This window comes from Cucumis melo, chromosome 12 (assembly GCF_025177605.1).
Source record: "Cucumis melo cultivar AY chromosome 12, USDA_Cmelo_AY_1.0, whole genome shotgun sequence".
NCBI classification, from domain to species: domain Eukaryota; kingdom Viridiplantae; phylum Streptophyta; class Magnoliopsida; order Cucurbitales; family Cucurbitaceae; genus Cucumis; species Cucumis melo.
Genome location: NC_066868.1, coordinates 24,189,953 through 24,215,955, shown reverse-complemented (window position 1 = coordinate 24,215,955; position 26,003 = coordinate 24,189,953). Strand labels below are relative to the sequence as shown.

The 26,003-nt window shown below is 35.1% G+C and overlaps 4 protein-coding genes across 5 annotated transcripts; all 4 read right to left on the bottom strand.

Annotated features, from left to right (window-relative positions):
• Window positions 1-811: 811 nt before the first annotated feature.
• On the bottom strand, window positions 812-6,632 carry LOC103485958 (external alternative NAD(P)H-ubiquinone oxidoreductase B2, mitochondrial). The gene is made up of 10 exons (XM_008443738.3): window positions 6,227-6,632; window positions 4,885-5,164; window positions 4,426-4,632; window positions 3,477-3,727; window positions 3,055-3,274; window positions 2,800-2,904; window positions 2,311-2,583; window positions 2,099-2,220; window positions 1,493-1,612; window positions 812-1,296 (listed from the first exon to the last, which is right to left on the bottom strand). The coding sequence occupies exons 1-10, from the start codon at window positions 6,313-6,315 to the stop codon at window positions 1,209-1,211; spliced, it is 1,755 nt and encodes a 584-aa protein (XP_008441960.2). The 5' UTR covers window positions 6,316-6,632; the 3' UTR covers window positions 812-1,208.
• A 1,504-nt stretch (window positions 6,633-8,136) lies between these two features.
• Window positions 8,137-13,272, bottom strand: LOC103485967 (uncharacterized). The gene is made up of 8 exons (XM_008443747.3): window positions 12,928-13,272; window positions 10,546-11,309; window positions 10,191-10,379; window positions 10,002-10,110; window positions 9,823-9,881; window positions 9,590-9,737; window positions 8,816-9,103; window positions 8,137-8,405 (listed from the first exon to the last, which is right to left on the bottom strand). The coding sequence occupies exons 1-8, from the start codon at window positions 13,058-13,060 to the stop codon at window positions 8,302-8,304; spliced, it is 1,794 nt and encodes a 597-aa protein (XP_008441969.2). The 5' UTR covers window positions 13,061-13,272; the 3' UTR covers window positions 8,137-8,301.
• A 740-nt stretch (window positions 13,273-14,012) lies between these two features.
• LOC103485978 (uncharacterized) lies at window positions 14,013-17,839 on the bottom strand. The gene is made up of 14 exons (XM_008443759.3): window positions 17,482-17,839; window positions 17,325-17,387; window positions 17,151-17,197; window positions 16,872-16,952; window positions 16,665-16,738; window positions 16,138-16,220; window positions 15,799-15,905; window positions 15,569-15,711; window positions 15,441-15,488; window positions 15,314-15,366; window positions 14,820-14,904; window positions 14,660-14,726; window positions 14,446-14,556; window positions 14,013-14,333 (listed from the first exon to the last, which is right to left on the bottom strand). The coding sequence occupies exons 1-14, from the start codon at window positions 17,694-17,696 to the stop codon at window positions 14,257-14,259; spliced, it is 1,254 nt and encodes a 417-aa protein (XP_008441981.3). The 5' UTR covers window positions 17,697-17,839; the 3' UTR covers window positions 14,013-14,256.
• A 697-nt stretch (window positions 17,840-18,536) lies between these two features.
• On the bottom strand, window positions 18,537-24,205 carry LOC103485993 (bifunctional riboflavin kinase/FMN phosphatase). 2 transcript variants are annotated; one of them, XM_008443778.3, is made up of 12 exons: window positions 23,702-24,205; window positions 23,323-23,393; window positions 22,367-22,508; window positions 21,652-21,838; window positions 20,931-21,061; window positions 20,732-20,801; window positions 20,484-20,549; window positions 19,697-19,851; window positions 19,501-19,596; window positions 19,084-19,235; window positions 18,921-19,004; window positions 18,537-18,825 (listed from the first exon to the last, which is right to left on the bottom strand). In XM_008443778.3, exons 3-12 carry the CDS (start codon window positions 22,452-22,454, stop codon window positions 18,694-18,696), a joined length of 1,161 nt encoding a protein of 386 aa, XP_008442000.1. In that variant the 5' UTR covers window positions 22,455-22,508; window positions 23,323-23,393; window positions 23,702-24,205; the 3' UTR covers window positions 18,537-18,693. The 2 variants fall into 2 exon arrangements, with proteins under 2 accessions (XP_008442000.1, XP_050935862.1); XM_051079905.1 differs by having other exon boundaries at window positions 23,822-24,189.
• Window positions 24,206-26,003: the final 1,798 nt, after the last annotated feature.

The following is a 26,003-nucleotide window of genomic DNA, read 5'->3' as shown; positions in this document are numbered from 1 at the left end:
ACCTGAACTGACATTACTTTGTCACCATTTATTACTCTGAATTTAGTTTAAAACCTGCCACTTGAGATGATAACATTGCTGTTTTTGGATGATAAACTGTTTGTTTGTTTTTCCTTTTTCTGGAATTGCGAACTATTTATGGAACTTGCATTGATGTTAAGACAGAACTACACTGTTCAAATATGAGCTTTCGTACTCTCTACCTTTAAACTTTACATATACTTTTAATCGTCTCTTTTTTAAATGAAAAGTTGAAACATTCCACAAGAGATAAGTGTAACCCGATCCACCTTAATTTTTTCCTTAAAAATTAAATGTTTCATTAAGCATGACAAGAAAACTAAGAATAATCATAGAAACATGTTTGACAGTCCATAAAACAAAACTAAGTTACCAAAACTAACCTTTTGTTTTGAATAAACAAAGATGATGAAATATGGTGTACATAGTACACGAATCTTATCATAAAAATAAATTTTCTAATCTGTAATTAAGAAAACAATCAATAAAGTATATGCTGAATTTAGGATTTCTCAAAATTAGAAAAAACTAAAAATCAACAAATGTAGAACTAAAATAGAAAAAAAAAAAGGAGGATCAAAATGTCATTTTATCCTACATTATATACACAAACTAGAATTTGTCTCAAAAAGTAGTTACAATTTAGAACAATTCAGAGATGAGGTACACTTTTCAGCTTTCACTACACTTTTAGCTGTGCTGACAGATGTTATCTAATTGTGTTCTTTTCAGAATAAGATTCTCCCATTATAACACATATCTATAATATACATATATAAGATAACAACAATTCCAGGACAAAAACTGTTTTTCTGTTATTATCAGATAAATTGGGAGGACAATATCACAATTGTTGAGAGAGCAGAACAAATCAATTGCAAGAAAGGAGTACAAGTAAATCACATTTCACAAACTCAATACAAAAACTTACATCTTAAGCCGCAGGAACCATTTGAACGAAAGCTCACTACTAACAATGAACTAATAAATCCCAAAAAACGAATCCCCACCAAAATTATTATTGTATCATCTTCATGTATTTCGCTGATGAATTAGGTAAACTAAACTTTGTGTGTATCACTAACCCATAAATGTTGCAATGGCTAAGAAACTTAACTTGGGCAGCCAACACTAACAGTTGATCATCAAACGCAAGCACCAAGACCAACTCCACAGTCTCAATTGATTCATATGCGACTTGAATCTCTCCCAAAAATAAATCGCCTTGTCCAATCCGTAACCACCAGTGCTCTTGTACGCCAACTAACTTGCTTACTGAACATTGAGAGGAAAATCAACGAACAGTCAAGGTCAAAACACATTTAATTGTAAAGTCAATAGTCTTTTACATTTATAATTTTCCTTTACCACATAGGTGAGGTATTATTGGTTTTCCCTTCAGAAATAAGATAACTTTTTTCTTTTATTGAGGAGGTAGTAAGATAGCTTTCAGGGTACCGAGGTGTTTCACCTTGCATAGACAGAGTACCAGAGCCACTGAGAGCTGTGGCCAATGGACACCCAATCCCCAGGAAGTTGTGCAGCCGTTTGTTCTCCGCCCAATGGTGCAAATTGTCCAAGATGTTTGTACCTTCAAGGACGATCGTACACAGTGAGCAAATCAGATTTGTACCATTCCTTTCATTCACTAAGATTCAAATTTGAAATTCAACTGTCTAATAGTTCAAATTGCAAATAATGCCCAAGAATAACATAGTATAGAACTGCAGCACACCGTAATATCTACCTGCCGTGGTCTATACCTAAAGGAAACATAACGATTTGATTTCAATTAGCGAGCCTGCATTCTCATAACAGTTCAGCAGGACTTGCATGTAACAAGGACAGCGGTCCAAGTAGATTGAATAACAACAAAAGGAGTGACTGAACTATTTATTGAGAATGAATTCCAATAGGTTAGACCTCTATAAGGTCAAATACCAATTAATTAATCATTCAAATAAAAAGGCAATGGAAAAGAAATTGTCTTGTATTGATCACTTTTGGACTTCACGAGATTCACTTACAAAAGTTTTCACCTTTTATCTTTAATTCAAATCAAAAGAGAGAGAATTACCGAAAGGGCCGAAAGCGGTGGCGTCCTGATCCCCTAAACCTAAGAGGACCTTCAGGATACTTTTCGCACTCTTCCATACGGTTAAAACAGTGGGCAAGATATGCACCTTGTTGCGCAGCCACCTAAGAAAACATTTTAGATCAGTATAAAAAATTTCATGTGGAATTCAATATTGGTATCCAATGGTACTGTGCTAATTATATATGGCAAACCTGTGCAGTAGCAGGAAGGTTTTTCATTTGAGAATCAACTTGGGAAAGAGCTGATTTAAACTCTTCAATGTCTAATTCGATAGACTCCTTTGCCACATCCTCTTTGGATCCTTTTAAAAGATCAACAATGTTGTGCATCTGCTTATTCTTTAAATATAGCTCCACCTGAGGATATCTTTCACATATGTCATCAATGACTTCTTGGAATTCTTTTACTGTAAGTGTCCCGGAATTGTCTTTGTCTGCCTTACTGAATATGGCTGAAATATCCTCCTGTCGAGAAATTAAGAACAGCCAACAGCAAATGGAGAGATGAGAACAAGAAAATTAAATAATTAGGAGAAAAAACTGGTAGAGAGGTTATATAAAAACAAGGCATGAGTTTCATGTGACTTAAATATAAAAAACCATTATACAATGTACACTACTATTTATGGGCATAACCCCAAAAAAGACAGAAGACATGAGCCAAACAAAAGGTGCACTGACCATGACTTTTCGTTGATTTATAGTAGCACAGTCACCAAGTGCATATACATTGTCACATCCCTCAACTCGTAGCCACTCATCAGTTGCCAAAGCACGCCTGTTAGCCTATACACATTAAACAAGTAACAGTTATAAATGAGAAAGATGGTGAAGAAGAGATCATATTTGATTAAGTAAATTGGTGAGAGAGAAGACTGAATTATTAGTCAGGTACACTGGTAATATTATTATGGTAAAGATTTTTAATAAACTAACCTGACCAATCTGTGTCATAAAGTCCTTTATGATTGGACGGGTTCCGATACCAGTTGACCACACAGTCATTCCATAAGGCATAGAAGATATTTCTCCATTCTTCATTTCCTTGGTAGAAATCTCTTTATCAGTTACCTTGATTACCATTGATCCTGTCTTAACATCAATACCATCTCTACGGAATTTTTCTTCAGCAAAAGTAGTAATTCTTTTGTCAAACCTGCAACAACATGAGAGGTTTTTTAATATAAGAAGTTTGTGAATACAAGTTTTTCATCCAAGCGAAACTCCAATTTGATACTCCTGCCAAGTACATTTAATGTTACTTTCGAAATGATGGAATGAGAGGGCTTGAGGAGATTCCGAATCTTTGAAAAAATATTAGGCACTAAGCAGAGCAAAATGACAAAGGTAAATCTTACATGTTCAAGATATGATCTCCTGCCTCAAGAAGAGTAATTTTTACAAATTCCTGTAGTCCAGGATATAATTTGACCAAGTCCTCATTAACAAAATCATGAAGTTCTGCTGCAAATTCCACACCAGTGGGGCCACCACCAACAACAGCAAAATGAAGTATTTTCTTTCTATCTTCTTCATCCAAGGTAGGCAGGCTTGCCCTCTCAAAGCAATCAATTACAGTTCTTCGTATTCTCTGAGCATCTTCTACTTCCTATGAACAACTCAAAGGAATCAGTTATAATGAATAAGCAAAGAGACGCAGAAGAAGTCTGTGATTCACAAAACAATCAACTTCCACTGAGTTCTCAACGTCTTCTTTTCTAGTGAAGCATTTCTACCAAAAGCATTTTTTAAGTGGCATAAATCCCATATAACCTATTCGTGATATATAATTAAAATTTGCCTTCAACCACCAGTTTAAGCTTTTGGGAGAATTAACAGTTTGATATGGTATCAGAGCACGTAGTCCAAGGAGGTCTTGTGTTCAAGCCCCTGCATTGTCGTTTCCTCCCCAATTAAAATTAATTTTCACTTGTTGGGCCTTTCAAAATATTTCAACCCACATATGAGGTAAAATTGATTTTCACTTGTTGGGTCTTTTAAATATTTCAAGCACACAAGTGAAGGGGAGTGTGGGTGATGTATAATTAAAATTTGTCTTCAACCACCAGCTTAAGCTTTTGGGTGAATTGGCAGTTTAATATAACCTTTTTAGTACTAATATTGCTGCTTATTAGTGATATATAATTAAATTTGCCTTCAACCACTAGTTTAAGCTTTTGGGTGAATTAGTGATTTAAGACTACTATTACTGCCATTACTACATGTAGTTCTGTAACAAGATAACTAAAATATTAAAATAAAAACCACCTACCCTTTAGTAATTATACCGGAGTTGAAGTGTATTACCTTCAAGAAATGGCAATTCTCTACAACGCCAGGGGTATTGAATGTATTAACTTGTGCTCCCACAGCAATCACTAGGTAGTCATAGTCAACAACAAATTCCTTTTTGCCATTCAGATTGTTGTTTTCGTTAGATCGGCAATAGAGTTTTCTATTTTCAGCATCAATCTTGTAGCACTCTGCTTCATTGAATCTAATGTCTACCCTTTTCTGATCAAAGGTAAAGCAAGAAGACCTTCTTCAGATTACCAAGACAGTACAAGCACCTAAAATGTGAATTAGGCGAAATGTAGAACCATACTCTCCTTGAAATGGTCATCAAAATTACAAATAGTAGTGAATTTTATTTTCCAAACGTGTGAAAAATATGCTAACATGATTTTCCTTCCCATTGTTTTCCAATCTTATAGCTTTCTTTAGAGATAATCAATACATAGTAACAAATGCAGAGAAATCAATTACCTTCCTCACAAGGTTGCGAATTGGCTCAACAATGCTACGGGCTTCAACTGTACCACAAGTAACACTTGGCAATAATGGAGTGAATGCAAAATAATTACGAGGTGATATCACTTGAACCTCATAGGAGGGATCTTTAATATTCTTCAAGAAACTTGTTCCCGCCCAACCAGTTCCAAGCACTACCACCTTCTTCTTCTTCTCATCTACATTGGCTGTAGATGCGATACTGGGTACACCATTGGTTGGGCCAGCATCGGCATATGCTACAAGGCTCCCCCCACTGCAGGAGAAAAGAGTGCATCAAAATCTGATTAAAGACATATAATGAATAATATCTAATATGGTCATTTGTTGAACATGCAGTAGGCATAACGATAATTTTTCCTCCCAATAATGGCTGAGCCCAAACGAACATAAAAGATAGCACACCAAACGAATGAACCCTTATGGAGTAGGGGGTTTAGAAAGTCAGCTCTCACGCTCTGTTTGAAATCCTAAGTGACGTACAGAGTATAGTTGAGCTTTTTTGTATTACCCACCAACTTCTGGGAGAATTGAATTATCAATCATTTTTCTAAATTAGAGGCCTCGTGGAGGTTTAAGAGGAAGAGAATGATCGGGCATTCCTTGGAGTTCTTCCTCACAGCTTATGAAGTGCATTAAATCAAATTTTTAAGCAATGCTCTTAATGAGATGATGTTTGAGATTATAACCAACTCTCCGTTAATGCGTGCAGCTTTTTAAAGAATTGATTAAGTCTACCCTTCCTCAGTTGTGAAAATTATTAACGTGGAAAGAATCAGCAGAGGAAGTCAATAATGTATTTTTTAGACTTAAAAGATGTAATTATCGAGTGAGGGATCCATACATTAGAGTGAAATGTTTGATTTTAAATAGCAATGAAATTTTTGATTTGCAGGCACGGAGCAAAAAGTTGGCGTCACCCTTAGTTTATCATACAGATGATTCAAAAAAAAAAACATACATACAAGAACTTAAGATTTCTAAGCCCCTGTTTTTAACCCATATCTTGGAAGTAAATCAATGGTACATAATCCAAATTAATTCTGACACCAATTATATTTATACCACAGAAATCCCAACTTTGGGTTTAAAGGAAAAAAGAAGCAGTCACAGTCCAAACAAATAATGAAACAGGGTATGGTTGGTCAACATAATATTTACAACAGAACATATTCCATACAACAACTAACAAATAAAAGTAATTCTACAAAACAACAGTGAACCAGAACAGAGGACCATAATAAATAACATGACCTCCATTTAAATTATACAAACAAAAATCAAACAACAATCGGGAAGAAGAAGAAGAAGAAGATACCTAACGGTGACAAGAACGAGGAGCCTGGAAACGGAAGGATGGTCGTGGAAAACTCTGGAAACTCTGCTAAAGAAAGTTTGGGTTGGCATTTCTTCGCTTCAAAAGACGAATGTGATTCAGCCCAAGAACTCAGGAAAATCTGGAGAATCGGCGTAATTTAAGAGAGAGAAGAGAAGTAGGTAGAGAAAAAGGAAGAGAGAGACGTGAATTAGGTTCCGAGTGAATTGGGAGAGAGAGTCAGAGTCGGTGGGGAATAACAATAAAAAGAATGAACAAAGAAATGGGAACGTGAACTGTGGTTTTGCGCTGGCGGTCGCTCCCATGTTCACTGACTTGGGCCGCAAGTCTTGGAATTCCATTGCATCATCAAGCCGCTGCGCAGCCACCCACCTTTCTCTTTTTTGTTTGTTCCTTATTTCCTAAACACATTTAAATATCACATACAATTTAATATGCATCGAATTTTGTTAGGAAGTTGGACGAAAAATTGAGACTTTCATCCTTAATTTTAATCAATTTCTAGCTTTAAGATATTAGAAAATAAAATTATGAAAACTTTTCAAAAAGTTAAATCAGTATTTTCTTTTTCTTTTCATTGTGACTTTGGTTATTTTTGTGTTGTTTATGAATGTATGAAGTGCTTTTAGGAATAAAACAACGTGAAATAAAGTTGGCATGTAATGGCGAGCTGTATCCGACGGCTGGTGTGCGCTACTACTAATATAATATAATTATAACTATAGACTTTGACTATTGAGTCCCCCCACAGGACGTAAGCCTGAATCACACGCCCACTTCCTATTTCCTTTGATTTAAACCAGACAAAAACAATTTTGGGATTTTCTAATGCTGATGTTGACATTGATATTTCAGATTTCAATTTTACAAGTGTTTCAAAAAGATGTTAGGAATAATCATATATATCCGATTTTGTTACCATTTTCTCATCCCATCAAGAGCAAATATTGTTTCCCAAAAGATCGTTTGAATCCAAGGAATTGAAATGGAAATAAGGGTGAAAATAGGTATTACATAATCATGCCCTTGTTTGGTATAAAATTTTTCCAAGATATTTCTTCAACATCAGATGATTAATTTCTCTTGCAATCATATGACAAATACATACAAGTAAATATAGTAATCAACTAAAAATAAATATAGTAATCACGTGAAATTTATCAATCACAACTATGGTACAATTTTTTCTCTTTTAAACAATATGTGAAAATTGAAATTAAAACCTCTAATCTCAGAATCAAGTATGTCTTAACCAATTATTCTATGCTTAAATTTAGAACAATAAATATTTTTTGGAAGAAGAACCTAAACTTTGTGCTAATAAGTTAACAATTTACTTTGAGAAAAATATAAAGCAATAGGAGGTCAACATTGATGGATTTCAAAAAGCAGTACTAACATTTGAGAGTAATTTAGAAATAATAAAATTTGTCGGTCTTTTACCCAAATTTTAGAAGTGAAAATTGCGTTTACAAATGTAAACCCAGTTATCAAAATCATCACCTTTGAAATGATTTTAAATATGGCAAAAGTAATTCTTACCAAACATGTCTTTATTTTGTTGGTTACAAGAAAAAATTGGTTGGGCATTCTTATACAAGTCAGACAGTCAATTGCCGTCACGTATGGTAGCCAAAGTTTGAACCGGAAAAGGGATCCAACATTCAAACTGCTTGCTCAAATTGCATACTTCTCCATTCCCATAAAAGAAAACGACAACTTCACAAGTCATAATAACTTGTGAGGTTTTGATACGGTCTTCAAGATATGTGTAAATAAATGCTAATATAGAGGAGCCGTAACAATCGATAATAACCCCTCAAAAACCCTGGAAGTCATAATTATAATTCATACATTATGGTACAATCCTCATATTTTGAACCACTTCTAAATTTTCATGTTAATAAAATTTATGTATGCATTCATCAGCAGTAAAGATTGTATTTACAGTACTTAATGTTCATGCATGCATAGAACAAAACTAGCTACAATTGTTTCACTATTTCGACTCTGTACATCAGAAAAACTATCCATGAACCCATGAAATAGTCAGGGACTCAGTAGTACCTTGGACGTGAGGAGGTATACCCTCTACCATCATAAGGCATATTGGAAGGAAATTGATATGTAATTCTTGGTGGTGGGGTTCCATAAGGTGGACCTGAATATAAATAAGCATAGAATTAGGACTGATCAATAAACACCCATGATAGAAAAGGAAGAGATCAAGTTTACCATGCAAGAAAAGAAAATTGCAGTATACAACAATGTACTTAAATTGGTTTAATGAAAGAGTCGGTTCCTTCCCCCTACCTCCTCAAGGGGAAAAGAAATGGATACAGAGATTGAAGAACAAAAAGAACTCAATCATCTATGAGTATCTGAATCTGACAGGTCAATAAAGTATTTAATATTAACCATTCGAAGGACCTACCAAGTTAACAAACAGCCAACACTCCATTTAATGTAAATAACCAGTGACACGCAAAGTGGTAAGCTATTAATCTTTTGATTTTCTTGCTGGAAATACATCACAAGCAACAGAAGGGAGCAATCGACTAAAGAACTAACCAGTGGGTGGCACTGGCAAGGGATGAGCTACATCAGTGTATTCCCTTTGGCGCACTTCACCCACATGACCACTGTCTAGAAAGTGTCCACGTCCACCAATGCTGTAAGGATCACTCCCAGGATAACTGTGAAGCAGATGGCCAGGGTACCTCGTTTCACCAATCAAACTCCCATATGGTCCGTGAGGGGGAATAAACCTAGGTAAAGGAGAAGTCATATTTTCCTGATATACTTCAGAAGTAAATCTTGGAACTCCATATCGTCCAGCATCTGGCATACCTCGTTGACCTGAAAAAGAATGATTTAGAGATGTGAAAATAAAGTGAAGATGCAGCAACGGTTACTAACAAGCTCAATGAATTCATATAGCGTATGGGTAATTGGTAAAACATGAAAAGATAAGCAGATTGAACAGAGTATTTTTCTACTCATCTTAGCTCATTATATAGCATAAGAGTCATGTCACTTCTAATGATATTGCACGTGTGTGTATGCCTTACTGACAATTGAAAACTTCCGGGAAAAAGAAAAAGATATGTTCACTCTACAAGACCAAAGGTAAAAGAAGAATATTCAACAGAAAAATGGGAATCTTCATGTAAACTGGTTGATGGAATGGTGTCAAAAGGTAGCTGGAAGATGAGAAGAATAATGGCTATGCTATAAATATAACGATCACCGAGTCAAATGGATCATAGATGCATGATCAGTAAAACCAAAAAAACGTAAACTCCACTGCTCAATCAGAGAGGCCAGACAAGAAGCAGAAAGCACCTTGATCTCGAGATGAAGGTGAAACAAGAGGAGCAGTACTAGCTTTAGAAAATGATGTAAAGTTGTCACGTGATTCAGATGGTAGAGCATGTTTCATCGCATCCAAACATCTTTGAGACTCTGCACGATCAAGTTCTACAAATATAACCTAACAAAAAGAGGACATATTATGATGTCTACATTCCACTTGCGCACAAATCCTTTATAGCTACTATGGGTGCAAGTATAACTACCTCATCAAAGTATTCTCCTGATCCAGGTATGTCCTTGCTAGTAGGCAAGATATAATTGGCTGTCATGATGACAATAGTTCCAGCCGTGAGCAACAAAAAACTAAAGTGATTAACTATTTGCAATGATATATTTTTATAGTATGGAGGAACTTCAGTAGATGCAAATATAGTTAACGGACCTAACATTTTATTCACTGCATCAGCTGGTACTTCTTTCCCCATTTCTCTAAATCTTTCAGCTGAGCGACGCCACAACTCCTCCGGCTTTGGGAATACCACAACAGCAATCTAAAAACCAGAATGAGAAAATAATAATTAAAAAGTTACTTAAACCTGAATGATCTATCATCCAACTGACTTCTACGTACTTTCTGGAAGTCCGCAAATGGCTTCAGTTTCCGTCTACGGGCATGCTTGTAAACATTTGTTTGATCAATTATGTAATTCCGAGGCACAGCGGCTGCCCTAGAGAGAAGTATATTGAAAATTTCAGTTGCTTGATCCATCAAACGATCAAAGCGTTCACCATAATTATGTTTTCGCAATAGACCTGGTAACTGTTAGAAAAATTCAACTCCAGTCAGGCAGTCATGTAGCTAAAATGATCCCCAAAATTATATTAGTATTAGGTAAACCAAGGGGGGATAAAGAACGAGAAGCAACCCCAACATACGTAGCTAGTAGGTAATGCCGCAAGACGAGAAATAACTAACAGTTGAATACCTTCATTTGGTCAAGAATTAGATTAGTCCCAAGCAAAATATAGCGTTTCTCAGGATGATCATCGGCCCATTTCTTAGCCCATGTACTTTTTCCAGAAGCCGGTAGACCCACCATCATCATGACTTCACAATCTCTAACATTATTAAAAGTAGGTCCAAACAGTGCATTGTTATCATCCAAAGCGCAGGCCCACGGTTTAAAGCCTTCTTCAGGAACAAGTCCCTCTTCAACGCTGAATTGCAACTGAACCTCAACATTCTTCAACAATACATGAGGGAAAAATGCTGATTCCCATTGACGCTTTCTCAGTGGAGAATCCACCACTCCAAGGCCTCTTGGACCAGCATCAAATTGTATAGCAGTACCCAACCATTTGCCGTTTTTGGAAAATCCAATAGAGGCCAGAGGCTTGCTTTCAAGGTTTACAGCGCAAACAATGGAATCACCAAATCCAAACTTTTCACCATAGTCAGAAAATTTTCCAGCATTTGAAAACTTTCCGGTACCACCGAATCCAAAACTTGGGATAGTCTCTCCGAGATTTCCCACTGGACTGTCCCCTCTGGAAATGCCGACACGACAAAGATGCTGCTGGCCTGGAGCAGTATCAATCATTTCTACTGGCTGTAAAGAGATAATCTTGCAACCAAAACAATATTTTCCACCAGTAATACCCACAGTGGTCCGAGCTCCCGACCAGCAATAAGCAAAACCTTTCTCATAAAGAGCTGATCCTCGAAGACCATCACTTTTGATCTCAAAATCTGGAGACAAAAATAGCTACATATATCAATATAAAACCATATTTTTCATTATAAGAACTTAGAAACAAATTGAATCACTTCAATTGTTTGCTTCTTTGGTCAAAAAATAAATGTCTTCATGAATATGGAATATAGAAAACCTCCATAGGAGATAACAATACTTCCTAAACGGAGGCACCACTAGATAAAGAAGCCAAACATGAAGGAGAGCCCCAAATACCGCTCTGCAAGCATCCAGAAAACTCCTTAGCGCACTTCCAAAGATGACTAGGAGAGGCAATCATTTTCAAAATAAGTCTAGAAAAGTTCATATCAGTGAGGTCTCCCTCCCTAACATGTTCTAAAGAATCTTTTTCAAATCAACACTCTTACAAGACTTAGCAGATGCATCTTCAGCTTTTCACCAATAAAACAGCCAAAAATTTGACTACAATCTACAAAATGAACATAAAGCGAATTAATTGCCACTGCCAGACCCTCGGATTCCGAGTAAATTTGCCTTCATTCTTAAGACTTCTTGAAAAGCCCAACTAATGAATATTTTGATAGATAAATATTTTTCTCATGGAGTGCCTCACTTCAATATTCTTCTCTAGGCAGTTTTATAGGAGACAAGAAGCTCTCCAACCCAAATTTTCTTGTCCTATCAAAACTAACCATTAGCATTTCAGCCACGGCTCTCAGTCTATTGGAAACTGCAGAGAAGAATTCTTCTATTTTAAGTTTTCTTTCAACCTCAAGGACATAAGCTTTGCACTTTGACCCACTAAACTTATTTCCTCAAGGAATACGAAGGATACTCTCTGTAAAAATAATTGCATAATCAGGTATCATGCAGGGGAAGGTACGTAAAGAGAAAAGGAGAAAGAACTACTCCTATCACACTATGATAAAGAAACTACCATTTGCAAGTCAAACTCTACAACCCCACAACCTGCATGGGAAAACTCTTCTTCTTCAACCAAGTGGTGGAGCCTAAAACATTCTTATATATGATAATTTTGACCTTCAAACTTCCTTTCCCTGTAATCATTTCATTTTTAAAAATTTGGGAGGTGCCCTAACCCCTTTTTCTTCTTGGCTCCGCTCATGTTTCAATCAGACATCTTTGTTTAGGATAGTGCCAGCCCTCAATGTATAGAAACAAGAAAAACAAAATAATGTTTTGCGTTTTATGCATTTTTTCCCTTTCTAAAAACTGTTCATTAAAAAGAAGTATTCTACATAAAACTATGTGTTTTCCTAGAAAACCTCCCCCTTCAAAAATTCCCCCAAAGCTATCCTAAGGTCAGATGATGGCGAGTCACTGGAAAAGAAGTGTAGAAACCACATAAAAGAATGGCACCAACTGCCAATTAATTCTTCAAAACTTATAATCACCGTGTTAATTAATTTCAAAACTCAAAGGACATGCCTTTATTTTGAGCTTAGGCCCTAAACCAGTAAATAGAAGCTAATTAGTATTCAAGTGACCAGAATATATTTTATTAACCGCGACAAGTGAGACTCCAGCAAACGGTAGGGGAAAAGATGAAGAAGAGATCACAAGCACACTGAACATAATTGGGTCTTGTAGGGTTTCATTTCAATAGGATAGGCTTCGAGAGAGAAGAAATACCCAGGTCGCAGTCGGCAGGGTTGAGCACTACCGGTTGCTGCTTCTTCAACTCAAAAGCATCTGAAACACGGGCAGTTTTGGGTTCCTTCACCTCGCATTCGTGTTCTTGAGAACGGTGGCGTTTGGACGCCATTGTAAATCTGGAGAGCGCGAAAGAAAACGAACTGAGTGTTGCCGCGCACTTGTTGCTGCTTGAACGTTTGTTGTTTGATTTTATAAGGAATAGTTGTTGTTGAATAGAAGCATGGCCAATTGCCAAAGAACTCCAAACCGACTCAAGAATTCATTACCCTTTTAATCGATCCACATCCCCGAATTTTTCTGAAATACTCGAAAGTTGAAAATCTCCTATAACTTTGGGGAAATATCGGACCACTTCACACTTGTCAACCAGAAAAGATTTATCTTTTTTAAAAGACTGAACAAAAATTAAGAAAAAAATATATTTTTTAAAGATTTTATATATTGTGTTAGTTGAACTAAGCAATACAAAAATATATATATATATATATATATATATAATATGCATTTAATCTTTCTGATTATAAATTGATCACTTTACTCTCCAATTATAAATTGTTCACTTTTTAGATTGTTCACTTTTTACAAAGCTTGTTTGATTAAGAAAAATCGTTAAATTTGAAAAAATTGAGATGAAAAATATAGATTTTGTACTATGACCATGGACATGTTTAAATCTTTTTATTATATTATTACGTTTTAGAACAATATTAACCAAAAAAAACATCAAATTCTAAATTTTAACTATTATCTTAGATATTTGCACTTTTGTTTCGAGGGCTAACTGAAACAATTTTTTTTTTTCACCAAATGATCTATTTGTGAGAGTAACATCTAAATATTAATGTCAATACATATCTTTTTGAAAAATTCTAGAAACAAACATAACATTTGAATAATTTAAAATTTCGGAAAAATTTGTATGATTCACTCTTCATGTTGAAGACAATCTTATAAATATGTGATGTTGGAAGTGATCGAAACTTTGATTATCTATTGGATTTTCAGCTCGAACTTCCAACAGTATAACTTTCTTGTAACCTGGATTCGTAACTGAGAATGTCTTAGAATTACAAGCTCAGCCAATGTACTGTTTTTTTTTTCTTTTTTTAAGAAATGATTCAAGTAGTTTATACATTAATTTAGCATAGTCAATAATGGTACCTCAAAGCCTCAAAGCCTTTACCCAAAATCATAATCAGACAGTTCCGGTACACATAATGTTTTACAATAATTAAGCAGCTGTACAGTTCGATTGAAAATTTCAAGAGAATGTTTATGCAAGCAAGCTAGAATTGAATTCTGCCGTCAATTGGTATTGATAGCATCACCATTTCCTAATGAAGCACAATCAAAGCTCCAAACAGAAGCACAATTTTCATCACCTAAATAAAGCCCAGGAAACATACTATAGCGTCAGAGTGGTAACAATAAACAATCTTATCTTAGTCTAGCATCAGAGAATAGATGATGATTGCAATAAGTTAGAGAGGATACCACTTAAACACAAATCCTCATCGTCGTTGTCAGGTCCTATAAATCTTCGGTGACCTGACGAAGTGACGGTCATTGGCATATATGGATGAAAAGAAAACCCATTAACCGTGTCTGCAGGAAGTACAATGTAGAAGTAGTGAATTGGAGCCAAAAAGAATTCGGTATCATAGAACCAAGTGACAATCCTTGTCAAAATGAAAACACAATACGATACCTTGTGCTGCTTGGAAACTTGTTACCCACTGCCCGGTTTGAAGATCATATACATGAACAAAACCATCCTACAGGTCAATGTGTAAACAAGACCAGTTAGGTTAAGATTGATTAAATTAATATCAAGCACAATAAACTAATAAAAGCTGATAGTATACCACCTGACCACCTGTGCCAAGATGTTGCCCACATGGCTCAATATCAAAAAATATCCGTTGGTTGGTATTTTCAGACGATCTGTACAATCTGATGACAAGTGGAATAACTACATAAGGATCTATTTCATCATATACAGAAACCAGAAAACTTGAATGGATCGGCCTCATAAGTTACTTTAACAAACTAAAGAATAAAATTTGATGTAAATTTGGATATAATAAAGCATGTTTGCAGTTTATAAAGTAAACAAATTTCTTTAACAAAGAAATAAAGTTTTCATTTATCAGTATATACGGTAACTGGCTTAAAACCACATTTATTAGAAAGAAAACCCTTCGCATGCCGGAAAAAATAAAATAAAACATTTTAAAGCTGCAAGCCTTTGTTGGACCAGTAGAAATTTGAATTTTCAGTTGTACTAAATCCGTAGCTTGTCTCTATAGCAGAGATATTACGTATAAGGCAAAGCCATCGCAGTTTTTGAAGAAGTACTTACTTGTAAACAACATCTACAGATTTGCGAATGTCCCAGCAAAGTATATATGGGTCCTTCAAAAAATTTCCGAAAAAGGTATAACAGAAGTCACAATGCAAGAAAGAATCTCACATGGAAAATTTTATACCTTTCGACCTCCAGTGTATAGATAATTACCGTCTTTTGAAAATTGAATCTGGACAAAACAGAACATCACCTTGATAGGAATATATATTAAAACCAGAAGGAAAAAGTAACAATAAGAACCTCCCCTACATGTGTAATTCCTCCTTCTTGACCATGTAGGACATATAACAATTCCATATTGTCTTCCCTATAGATTCCAGTTGTCTGGCTATAAGAACCCAAGGCAAGCATTCCGCTATGTGTAGGAGAAAAAGCAATTGCAGATATGATGCCTGATCAGGACCAATAGTCAATAGATATGCCCTGGTCTATAAATAATAAAACATTATCAGAGGGTGAGCTAAATCTAAGATAATAACCTGTTTGACCTTCTTTATTTCCTTGCAGCGTCGAATGCTGCCCAAAATCTCGACCAGGCCGATGCAAATCAAATACTCTCACCAATTTGTTGTATCCAGCAAATATTCTATACCCAAAAAGAAAATGGTTTCAATTGGTACAAATGACAATTACTTACACTATAGCAATTTGTAGCAAATATGGATGATGAAGATTGATCATAAATAAAATCGAGAACTCAAAATAGCTTTTTGAAAAGCACAAGAGAGGAGGCATCTCAATCAAAAATCATAAATCTTAAGCTGTAGGGAAGATATCATAAGCTGGTAAGAGAAGAAAGAAGCAAAGGTAGCACATACTTGGTTCCGGCTGGATTAAAAGCAATTGACAAGGCAGCAGTGATTTCATCCATGGCATCATAAGCTCGATATGTGCAGCGCAGCTGCAATACATGGTAACCAAATCTTCAAATAATGGGACCAACTTCTTCAATCACTAATTTTAACTTCAGAACTTCTAAAACTACCATTAATGTCATACAAGAAGTTGAATGTAATTCCGAACAATTAAAACAGGCAAAAAGGAACGTTCTTAATGAGTCTTTCTAAGTTGATGCAGGACTACCCAATACAACAATAGAGGATGTATGGTAGCCCCAGCACCCACACCTGACAACCAACTCTCCTCAATTATATCAGGTTCAGCAGTATAGATGGGCCACATGATCTTAAACACTTTTTCCAAAAGATTATTCAAACTTCTAAGATATCTTCTTGTCATTCATTATCTCTTGAAAAAAAGGTCATCTGTGCTAACATCTTGCACCTCATAAATGCTAATCATAACAGCACACACTCTTTATGTCTAAAGGCTAAAGCGTAAGTACCTCCCCTGATGCAGCATCCCAGAGATGAATTGGATGGTCACGTGTGGTACTTGCAAAGACGCAGGTAACAAGGTCTAATGTGTCAACCAACTTTCACATCAGAATTCAATTAACAGTGTCATCAATGATTGTACTAATTGAAACAGAAAGGAAAACATTTTAGCTCCAAAGCTAGAAACCCCAAGAATAAGCAAGTCTAAGGAGCACCTGAAGCTGACATGTAAGGGTACCAACAGAAGTCATAAACTGACTCCCCCTCACCCACAACGAGGTTGGAAGTAAAAGAATCTGCAGACAATGTAGCACATGAATTGCATTATACTACAAATCTAGAAACAAAAAGAGAAACACGAGATTGCATTCAACCTCTCAAATCGGATAATCACCAAAACAGGCCAAAGTAATGCATCATTTACGTGCATTACAAAAGTAGAAGACAAAATCCACAAGTAAGCGGATATTCCCTCCGTTCACGCGCAGACTTACCCTCTTCAGCCGCGACATTGACGGAAACATCGTCGCCGTAATTTGGCCTGCATAATAGTATAGTTTAACAAGTAATCCACTTTATTCCATTGCGAAAAGTAAATCCTAACATGTCTAAAAGACAGTCTTAAAATTCCACTTTTAACAAGTTCGAGTTGATTACCGAAGACTTACAAGTTGAACATACGAAGACTATTGTCCTCGGAGCTGGTTAGAAAACACGACCCATCAGGTGACCTATAACAAGTTATAACTACAAAATTTCAGAAGAATGAAGAGCAAAAGAAGTAGAATGAACAAAAGAGAAGATAGGAAAACACATGCAATATACCATTTCACGCCCTTGAAGAAGTTGTTAGGGTTCGAACAAGTCCGAAACTGGTTGTAGAAATGGTAAGTTCGCCTCGGAGGGGAGTTGAATTGAATCACTGGCCACGAGTATGATTGTTGATCATCGTTCATGGTCGTTTCTGCTGTGGCTTCCACGGTCGGGTTGGACCGGTTGTCCTCTTCCTCCTCCATTATCATCGATTCTGTTTCTGACATTGCAAGAACTACTAAGCAGCAATCGCGTTGCAACTGCCGCCAACAGCAACGATTCGGGGAAGAGAGTTCGATCAATACGACAAAACCAATTGGGCTACTTCGTCTTCTTGGGCTTTCCCACAATTTACCTCGTGAAACTTGGTTGACTAAATATACGTCTGCTTGTTTTTTCAACTCTACATTATTATGGAATTCTCTATTTAATTATTTTTATTTTCATTCTATTTTATTAATGACAATTAGTGGGGTAGATTGCATATCAAACCATTCAGAATGTTTAAATATCATAATGTAGTGAGATTAACAAAATTTTAATAAAAATTCTAGTATGTTTGGGAATACAAAAAGAAGTTAAGAACAAAAATTGAGAATAATCCAACAGATACAAAGCTATTATCTATCATTTGTCTAGAGATTATAGCATGTATATATCTTACATTATGGGCAGAGGAATGGTTCTCTCTCTTTGTTTCTTCATTTTTTCTCCAACCGAGTGATTTAAAAGAAGAAAAACAAAAGTACAAATTGATAGAAAATAATCCATGTTGTTATCCAGAAAGAAATTAAAATTCTTGTAAAATTCATTTATAAGAGTATCTATCTATATTTTTATAGCCTATATAGTGGGCATATAATAAATTGTCAAAACATTCTTATAGCCAAGTGAAGAAATCAATTTTCGAAACCTCATCTAATATTCTAATTACTGCATTATAATTATCTAATAAGAGAAGACCTACATATTATATAGTATATCACATTTTCTATATGATGTTCACTTCAACAATGGTGATGTGTAACAAAGTAAAAAATGCACCAATAGAAGTACAACTCAGGCGATTAAGGAACGTACCGTCTCTCTTTAAGTTATATCATTAGTACATTAATAACAAACAATAAGCCACAAAAAATTGTAATAGAAGTGTATAGAATTGTATAGTTGGGAAAAATGTTAATTTGGTGCATGAATTTTACTCCTAACTAAAGCATGCCATCTCTAAGCATCATGCTGCTTCAGGTATTGATCGTTCCTATACTTGGAGTACAATGGAAGATCAAGAGCTCTCTCTGCAATTCTCCCATCCTCTTGAATCTTAGCTATTAGGCTCTCAAGGCTAGGGAAGTTGGCCTGTTTGATGTTAATATTGATAAGATTTTAATGGAAGTCATGAACATGGAATCAACAATTTAGAATAACATGCTTGGTTGTTTTGCAAGTAGTACCTCTGGTCGAATATATCCGACTACAACAAGTCTCAAGTCCTCGCCGTAGAAATCGTCATCAAAGTCATGGAGTAGCCATGGTTCCTGGATCGTATACAAATATTAACCATAAAGTGAATGCAGCAACCAAAATCAACATTTTTTAACTTGTTATTACACTTACAATAGTCTTTTCGGCATTGTCAAAAAATGGATTCCAACCAATACTCATGACCATTTTAAAGATGCCTCTTGTTGATACACCAGCCCAGCCGAAATAAACACCTGATGGATGTTCTGAAAGGACATCTGAATATCCTTCTGTAGATAAATTCGCTGGGAAAGGTAAAGAAAGTTTGTAAATATTATAACGAAAAGAGATTGGCTGCAGAAATCGAGATTAAGAACAGTTCAAGAAAACAGTGCAGGTTACTAATGAGTTTGCCAAGCAAGAATTTAGACTATGAGATTAGATTAGGAATTGAATCAGATCAATCCAGCAACCTTGAAGTTAAATAAAATTAATTGTGCCACAAGCCACATAAAGGTTCGAATGAACAGCCTAACTGAAATAAGAAAGGTCTGTTAGATTTTCACACACCTGTAGGAATCCCAAGTACTTTTGAGCCACGCCCATATCCCTTGACTACGGGACCTCCAATGTACCAAGGATTAATTGGTAAGGTGTTCTCTACCCCTAGTTAAAGGTCAAGAATTATGACAAAAAGGTTAGTGCATAAAGAACTCAACTGGAAAGGTTGAGATTTGAGATGGCTAAAAAGGATTGTGGTATGTACAATCTTCAAATGGAGGCAGGCCCCATTTCTGAGGCTGAAAGTCAAGCAGTGAATTGATCACTTCATCCGCGGAAGAGTAGAGATGAGACTTTTTTGGAAGGGATGGTACAGCAACCACCTTCATCCCGGCAGCCTTTCCAGCTGCAACACCTGGACTGGTATGAATGTTGAGTGACAAGTTAGAGTCTGAGAGTTAACATCTTTACATAGGAGAATATGATATTATAAAATGAAACATTGATCCGATTTGATTACCATTTGGTTTCTGTTTTTGAAAAATAAGCTTATAAACATTAATTTCAACTTTATTTTGTCATCTACTTTATGAAAACATTTTCAAAATCCAATAACTTTTGAAAATTAAAAAAAATAGCTTTTAGAAACTTTTGGCTTTTCAAACTTGGATAAAAGTTCAAATGTATATTTAAAAAATACTGAAAACTGGCTTGACCTATGGAAGGATTTACCCTAATTTCCTTTCTTTTTTTATCATAAGCTTGTTGTCTATTTATTTTTCCTTAAACCTTTTGTTAATATAAGAAGTTAATAAGAAAGTTAGATCGTTATTTTTCTCCCGGTACTCAATGTCTATTTTCTTTACCACTTTTAACAAAATAATAGTAAAGAAAGTAGAAGTAAACAAGTAAAATGCTCAAAAGTAGAATACTAAAAACAAAATCATCATCGAACAGAACCATTAACGTTTCAGGATGATTATACAATAAATCGATTAAATATCATATAGAAAATTTCAATATTTGAAGTTCTCAAGTGGTCAGATACTTACACGGAATCCTCAATTACAAGGCAGCTCGAGGGTTCTAGATTTAACCTTTTGGCTGATTCAAGGAATCTTCATCAATGAAAACATTATTAGAACTCTTTACGGACTACTTGAAATGGAAATACTTCACAAATTTAAGAAGAGCAAGTCAGCCATCGAGACCAGAAGCATTGCTACTTCTTAATGGATTACTTGCAAAGGAAAATTTAATTAAAGTTAAAAAGAGCAGACAGAAAATAGTTGCATTTTACATTTCAGGAGATGGTTTGGCCGCTGTAACTTCATCGCCACCAATTATCACGGAGAACGAGTCTTTCCAACCTATACATTTATAACATCAAGAAGCTAAATAAATAAATAGTAACCAAAAACCAGAGTAAATGCCTCGATGATCACCAATCTCAATCAGAACTAAGAAGTTTATATACTACAGTCTCTTGAAAAACATACCCGGATGAAAAGAAATTTTGGACTCTATGTTTTCCCTACTCGAGTTTGAAGCTAATGCAATTGGCACTCTGTGACTACTGAAATGTTTTATCAACCGGTTGGCTCCTGGTAGTGCTTTAATGTTGCACCACCTGACATGGAAATTACAAAAAGACGCCTAAAAAACACTTCCGAAGTACCAAGGGATTAATTGGTAAGACATGATCCCGGTAGTAAAACAAAATAACAATTGACCAACACAATGGAAATCAGGAAGAAATATCAAAGTAAATTGGGAGGTCAAAGAAGAAACTAATATGCAAACACTTGCGCTATTTTTATAACAAAAACCAAATTGACTTGAAATATCTAATCCCAATAACTTATGAAAAGCTAAATATCAGTGTTCCACTTCCACGATCAACAAGTTGTTGAGGTGACGTGAACAACAAAATAAGTAAGGTTCTGTCATATAAGGATTAATATTTATGCTAATAGTTTACAGACGGTAACTAGAATGACACCAGCTGTTTCTAATTAACCAAGGGAGTTATGAGCATATTAGAAATTTCCATAGGCTGCAACCCAAAAAAATTTTGAGCATACAGTGTTTTCAATTGCAAACTGCCACAGTACATTACCACATCAACTTGCAACATTATGTAAAAGCCAAGAAATTTCACTATTGACCTTAAACGGTTGAAAGACTTATAACCAACATGATACAGTAATAATTCTGTACCTCTCTGCAAACAAAGGGGAAATTTGTGACATCAATTCAGCTGATGAGCAAGGAAGCCCATAATCTTCAATAATAACAGCTGCAGACTCGTATGGTGTCTTACCAGAAATTCTTAGGGCTTCTCTTCCATCCCATTGCTTTCCATACTTGCCCAAAAAGGATTTTAGAACGTCATTCACTATGCCATCTGCTAAGATATGGTGGGAGGGTGGGATAAATTCAACAGTGGAGAAAAATGAAAAGACAACACTAGAAGTTAACTAAGTTGATACATTTATACAATAGTACAATACCAATCATACGACAGAATCCAAGTATTCGAGTTGTTAGATATTATATTAAATTTTCCTTCACCCATCAGCTTAAGCTTTTGGGTCAATTGATAATTTAAGGTGGTATCAAAGCAGGTGGTAATGGAGGTTTCGTGTTCAAGTCTCCGCTTGTTGTTTCCTCCCCAATAAATATTAATTTCCACTTGGTCCTTTCTTTATATTTCAAGAAAAAATGAGGATGAGGGTTAGATATTATATTAAATTTATTTTCGTCCATTCGCTTAAACTTTTGGGTCAATTGGTGATCTAAGATGAAATATCACATTTTTCATAAAAAGAGATTCAAGCCTCAAAATAAAGAAGCTGATAGAAACAACCCTTAATGTCACAATAACAAGCAATCCTAACATTGATTTACATTGATAAAAAAAAAATAATAGGACCTGTATGTAGAAGTGTGCCATCCAGATCAAGAATAACGCCGGATACAACCATTTTCAAAGGATTTGAGATGGAGTTCTTAATGATCATTACACATTGGTCTCGTAAACACTAAAAATATTCCCATGGGTGAGTGAACCATGCCTAAAATAGAAAGAAGATTAGCTCAAATCAATGGCCAGAATAATTATAACATATACAAGTCCACTACCACTCTGGTTCAAATGTTGTCACAGTTAGGGCCACATTACTTAAAGTGTGATGCAATGTGAGTCCAACACACACATGAATCTTCACTCCCATGAATATCAAACCACAAAAAAGCGTTTTCTCACAAATAAGTTTCATTGAGAAACAGGTACCATCAATTCCAAATTTGGCTACAACAAATTACCACATAATCCCAAACACAAAAACCGGCATATTCGGATCGCCCCTATCGAATCAAATAAAAACATTTCAAACAAAACATGTAGTTACAAATAGCAATTTCAGCTACAAAACTCATCAAATCAAGCCATTCAAACCTTTCAAAAGATTTTAGGAAGTAAATAAAACTATAATAGAAACACTTTCAATTCAAAATCAGTCAAAACACTTCCAACTATCATCCAAAACAATCATATACTTTTAATTAACAAAATCAACTACAAATATACATAGTAATTTCAAAAAATTCTAAAATCACATATAAATGTTTATTATACAAATCATTTCTTTTAGTCTTACTTCTCCTTTTTACAAATCAAAGCAATGAAGGGCTAGATCTCAGTGGATAGTGGGCAGCAAGGCTAATAGGAAACCATTTAAAACATCCAAAAAGAATCAATTGGTTTCAAATGGTAGAAACATATTCTCAGACATTCAAAACACACTTTCGACCATTTATCAAATCATGACGGTCAAAACCTATTTTTATTTAAATTTATGTGGTGGAAAGGATGGGGAAACTACTTACCTCGGTCGACGATCCTATAATTCTCAAGCCCAAGATCAACTTCCTTGAACAAACATCAAGTTTTTGAAAGCCTAAACAATAAACACAATGTTTAAGTAGAACTCAATTTGAAAACCTTAATTGATAAAAAGAAATTTTATAACATAAATATTAATCAATCAACATCCACCATAAACCTCAATTAATCACTTCGAATTAGTCCAAAACTACAACCAACAAACTTTCACGAATCAAATAGTCGAGTCAGAACTAGTACAAAGTGTGCCCAAACAAGCTTAGAAATCTACCCAAACATAACAACAAACGAATTCCAAGAATTCAGAATAATATTCAAACACTTGAATCCAATTTCAAAAGAAAATTTAACAATAATCCTTACCAAAAAGCCTCCAATCCTATTTTGTTAGTGTCCGAAAACGTCCGAACTTCCATTTCTGAACCTCTAACGGGGTAAACTGATTTGAACCAATCGAATTGTGGGTAACAATCGAAAGCTTACCCCCAAATAAAAAATGTTGCTGCAAAGGACCCAGTCGTCGAGAAGGTGATGCACAATTTATTTTTCCCGTTGGAGTCTCAAGCGGAGAAATTGCTCAAAGTGAGTGTTATGTTGCAGGCTAGCTGCGTCGTGGAACGTAGAGCAAGAAAAGGTGCAAAAACACGTCGATCATGCGCCAGGATTGGTCGTCCGATTCCGTCGCCGACGCTGCTGCTCGGGGGCGATGTCGCCGGCGAAGAGATCTTAGCTGACGGTAAGTGATCGGCGGCTGCAAGTGGAGGGGAGGAAATGAAGAAGGCTATGGTTGGTTTCCTTCTTTTCTCTTTTATCTCTTCCTTTTTTTTTTTCTCTCTTCCCTCTCTTTTATGACGCCATAAATAGAACACGTATGTCACAAAATCTGCTTTTATTTCTCCAACTCTAACAAAATATTCCTGATAAGTAATATATATATATATATATATATATATATATATATATATATATATAAACTCACTTTTATTAAAACGTCATCTTACCGAATAAACTTAGTGATATATATTCTCTTCACAAAGTATTCTACTAATCCTAGAGCAGAGTTGATACCACAAATTGTCCTAACAGTAACAATAACACACGAAACGATGTGTACACTTTACACAAAACTGGTGGCCATGTCAACCCAAATGTCTTCGCCAAAGTACACTCCTTTTTCCTTTTATTGAGATGCATAAGGCCTTTCATAGGAACAGTTCAAGAACATGCATGATCGCCAAAACTAAGCTTTGAACTCATGCTATCTATCACTTTAATAACTTATATCTACATTCTTACCAACTTCCATCCTTGCCACAACTCTTCATCTAATGTCTTTAGTTCCCACATGTCAACTTTGGTTATAGAAGAACTATTGACAAGCAATGTAACTTGTAATACTTCATATATAGAATTCATAATTTGGATCTCTCGAGTTGTCTCCATAAACCAACACGAGTCTTTTCAACATGTTTTTTCCTCACTCACATGCATTTTAAAAAGATTCATAAGAGATCACTCGATATAGAATTGTTTCGAGCTAAGCATGTTTCACTGATTTAGAGTTTCTATGATCGAGTCATCGAAAAGAATGTGTATCTTGTTGGTACATATAGTAACTTTTAATTCTTTTTAAATCTTGCTTAAGCTTACTTTTCACGTCCTCATAATCCTTCTCATTCAAGTGTAATATCGGTTCATTCATGTATCCCTCCTAAACTTAGGACGTCACACAACTTGATCTCTCTTTTAATTGTTTCACAAAATTCTTAGGTTAAGATCTTTATACAACTTTCTGTTCTACTCGAATGCAAAGTACACCCCAAAAAATATCATGGAAATTCAAGAGGTTCACTTCTAAAAGTGGCCGAATGAAGTCATTTTTAAAAAATACATCTAGCTTGTAGGGAGATTTGGATAAACTTCAAAGCTAATGTTTCAAGCTAAACTTATCAAATAGTTTTCAATGGAACTATAACATTAATCTATGGAAACTTTCAAAACAAAGCATTCAATGAATCGTTGCTTTAATTCTAACAAAACGTTCAATCATTCAATACATAATACATAGTATGAAAGATGAACCGTTGAAGTAGCTCAATAGATAAGGCTACTCGTTAGCAATAATATCAGTCATTCACTCAGTTATAAAATAGTTATTAATACCCAACTACAACAATATGAAAAGTTCTAACAAATACAATCATTTTATGAGGATTTGAGATGGACTCTTAATCTCTACACATTGGTCTCATAAACGTAGATCGTATTTCTATCGGTGGGTGAACCATACCAGATTAGTTCAAATCAATGATAAAAATAACTATACAATAATTACAAGCTTACTGCTAATGTGGTTCAAATTGGTTACCATTAGAATCATACTTAATATTAAGAATGATTATGATCGTAATGTTTTTCCAATTAATGTTACATTTTTAAATATGATAGTGATAACTATTACACTCAAATCAACAATTCTTCATTTGCTTGTTCAATTATTGGATCATTGTGGTAACGAATCTAACACTACTTTTATATTAGTATATGGTCCTAATAATAATGTAAGTGCAAGGAGATGAATATCTCTATTTATATATGTTTCTATACAGTTTTAAAGTCATTTAGTCCACTCAATTAAATAATGGCAAGAGATTCTGACTATTTA

Bases quoted from the DNA above. Each gene is read 5' to 3' on its own strand.
- LOC103485967 (XM_008443747.3), bottom strand. From the start codon at position 13,060: ATGGCGTCCAAACGCCACCGTTCTCAAGAACACGAATGCGAGGTGAAG. The intron at 11,310-12,927 runs GTATTTCTTCTC...TTTTGTCTCCAG, and splicing joins CCCTGCCGACTGCGACCTGG to ATTTTGAGATCAAAAGTGAT. The intron at 10,380-10,545 runs GTATTCAACTGT...TTTTTCTAACAG, and splicing joins TAATTCTTGACCAAATGAAG to TTACCAGGTCTATTGCGAAA.
- LOC103485978 (XM_008443759.3), bottom strand. From the start codon at position 17,696: ATGTCAGAAACAGAATCGATGATAATGGAGGAGGAAGAGGACAACCGG. The intron at 15,367-15,440 runs GTATAAAATTTT...AATTTTTTGAAG, and splicing joins TATACACTGGAGGTCGAAAG to GACCCATATATACTTTGCTG. The intron at 14,334-14,445 runs GTATCCTCTCTA...GGCTTTATTTAG, and splicing joins TGAGGATTTGTGTTTAAGTG to GTGATGAAAATTGTGCTTCT.
- LOC103485993 (XM_008443778.3), bottom strand. From the start codon at position 22,454: ATGATCATTAAGAACTCCATCTCAAATCCTTTGAAAATGGTTGTATCC. The intron at 21,839-22,366 runs GTCCTATTATTT...ATATCTTAGCAG, and splicing joins TGGCACACTTCTACATACAG to ATGGCATAGTGAATGACGTT. The intron at 19,236-19,500 runs GTGTGTGAAAAT...TACCTTTCCCAG, and splicing joins AGTACTTGGGATTCCTACAG to CGAATTTATCTACAGAAGGA.
- LOC103485958 (XM_008443738.3), bottom strand. From the start codon at position 6,315: ATGCCAACCCAAACTTTCTTTAGCAGAGTTTCCAGAGTTTTCCACGAC. The intron at 4,633-4,884 runs GTAATTGATTTC...ACCTTTGATCAG, and splicing joins TTCGCAACCTTGTGAGGAAG to AAAAGGGTAGACATTAGATT. The intron at 2,584-2,799 runs GTCAGTGCACCT...ATTTCTCGACAG, and splicing joins TAAATCAACGAAAAGTCATG to GAGGATATTTCAGCCATATT.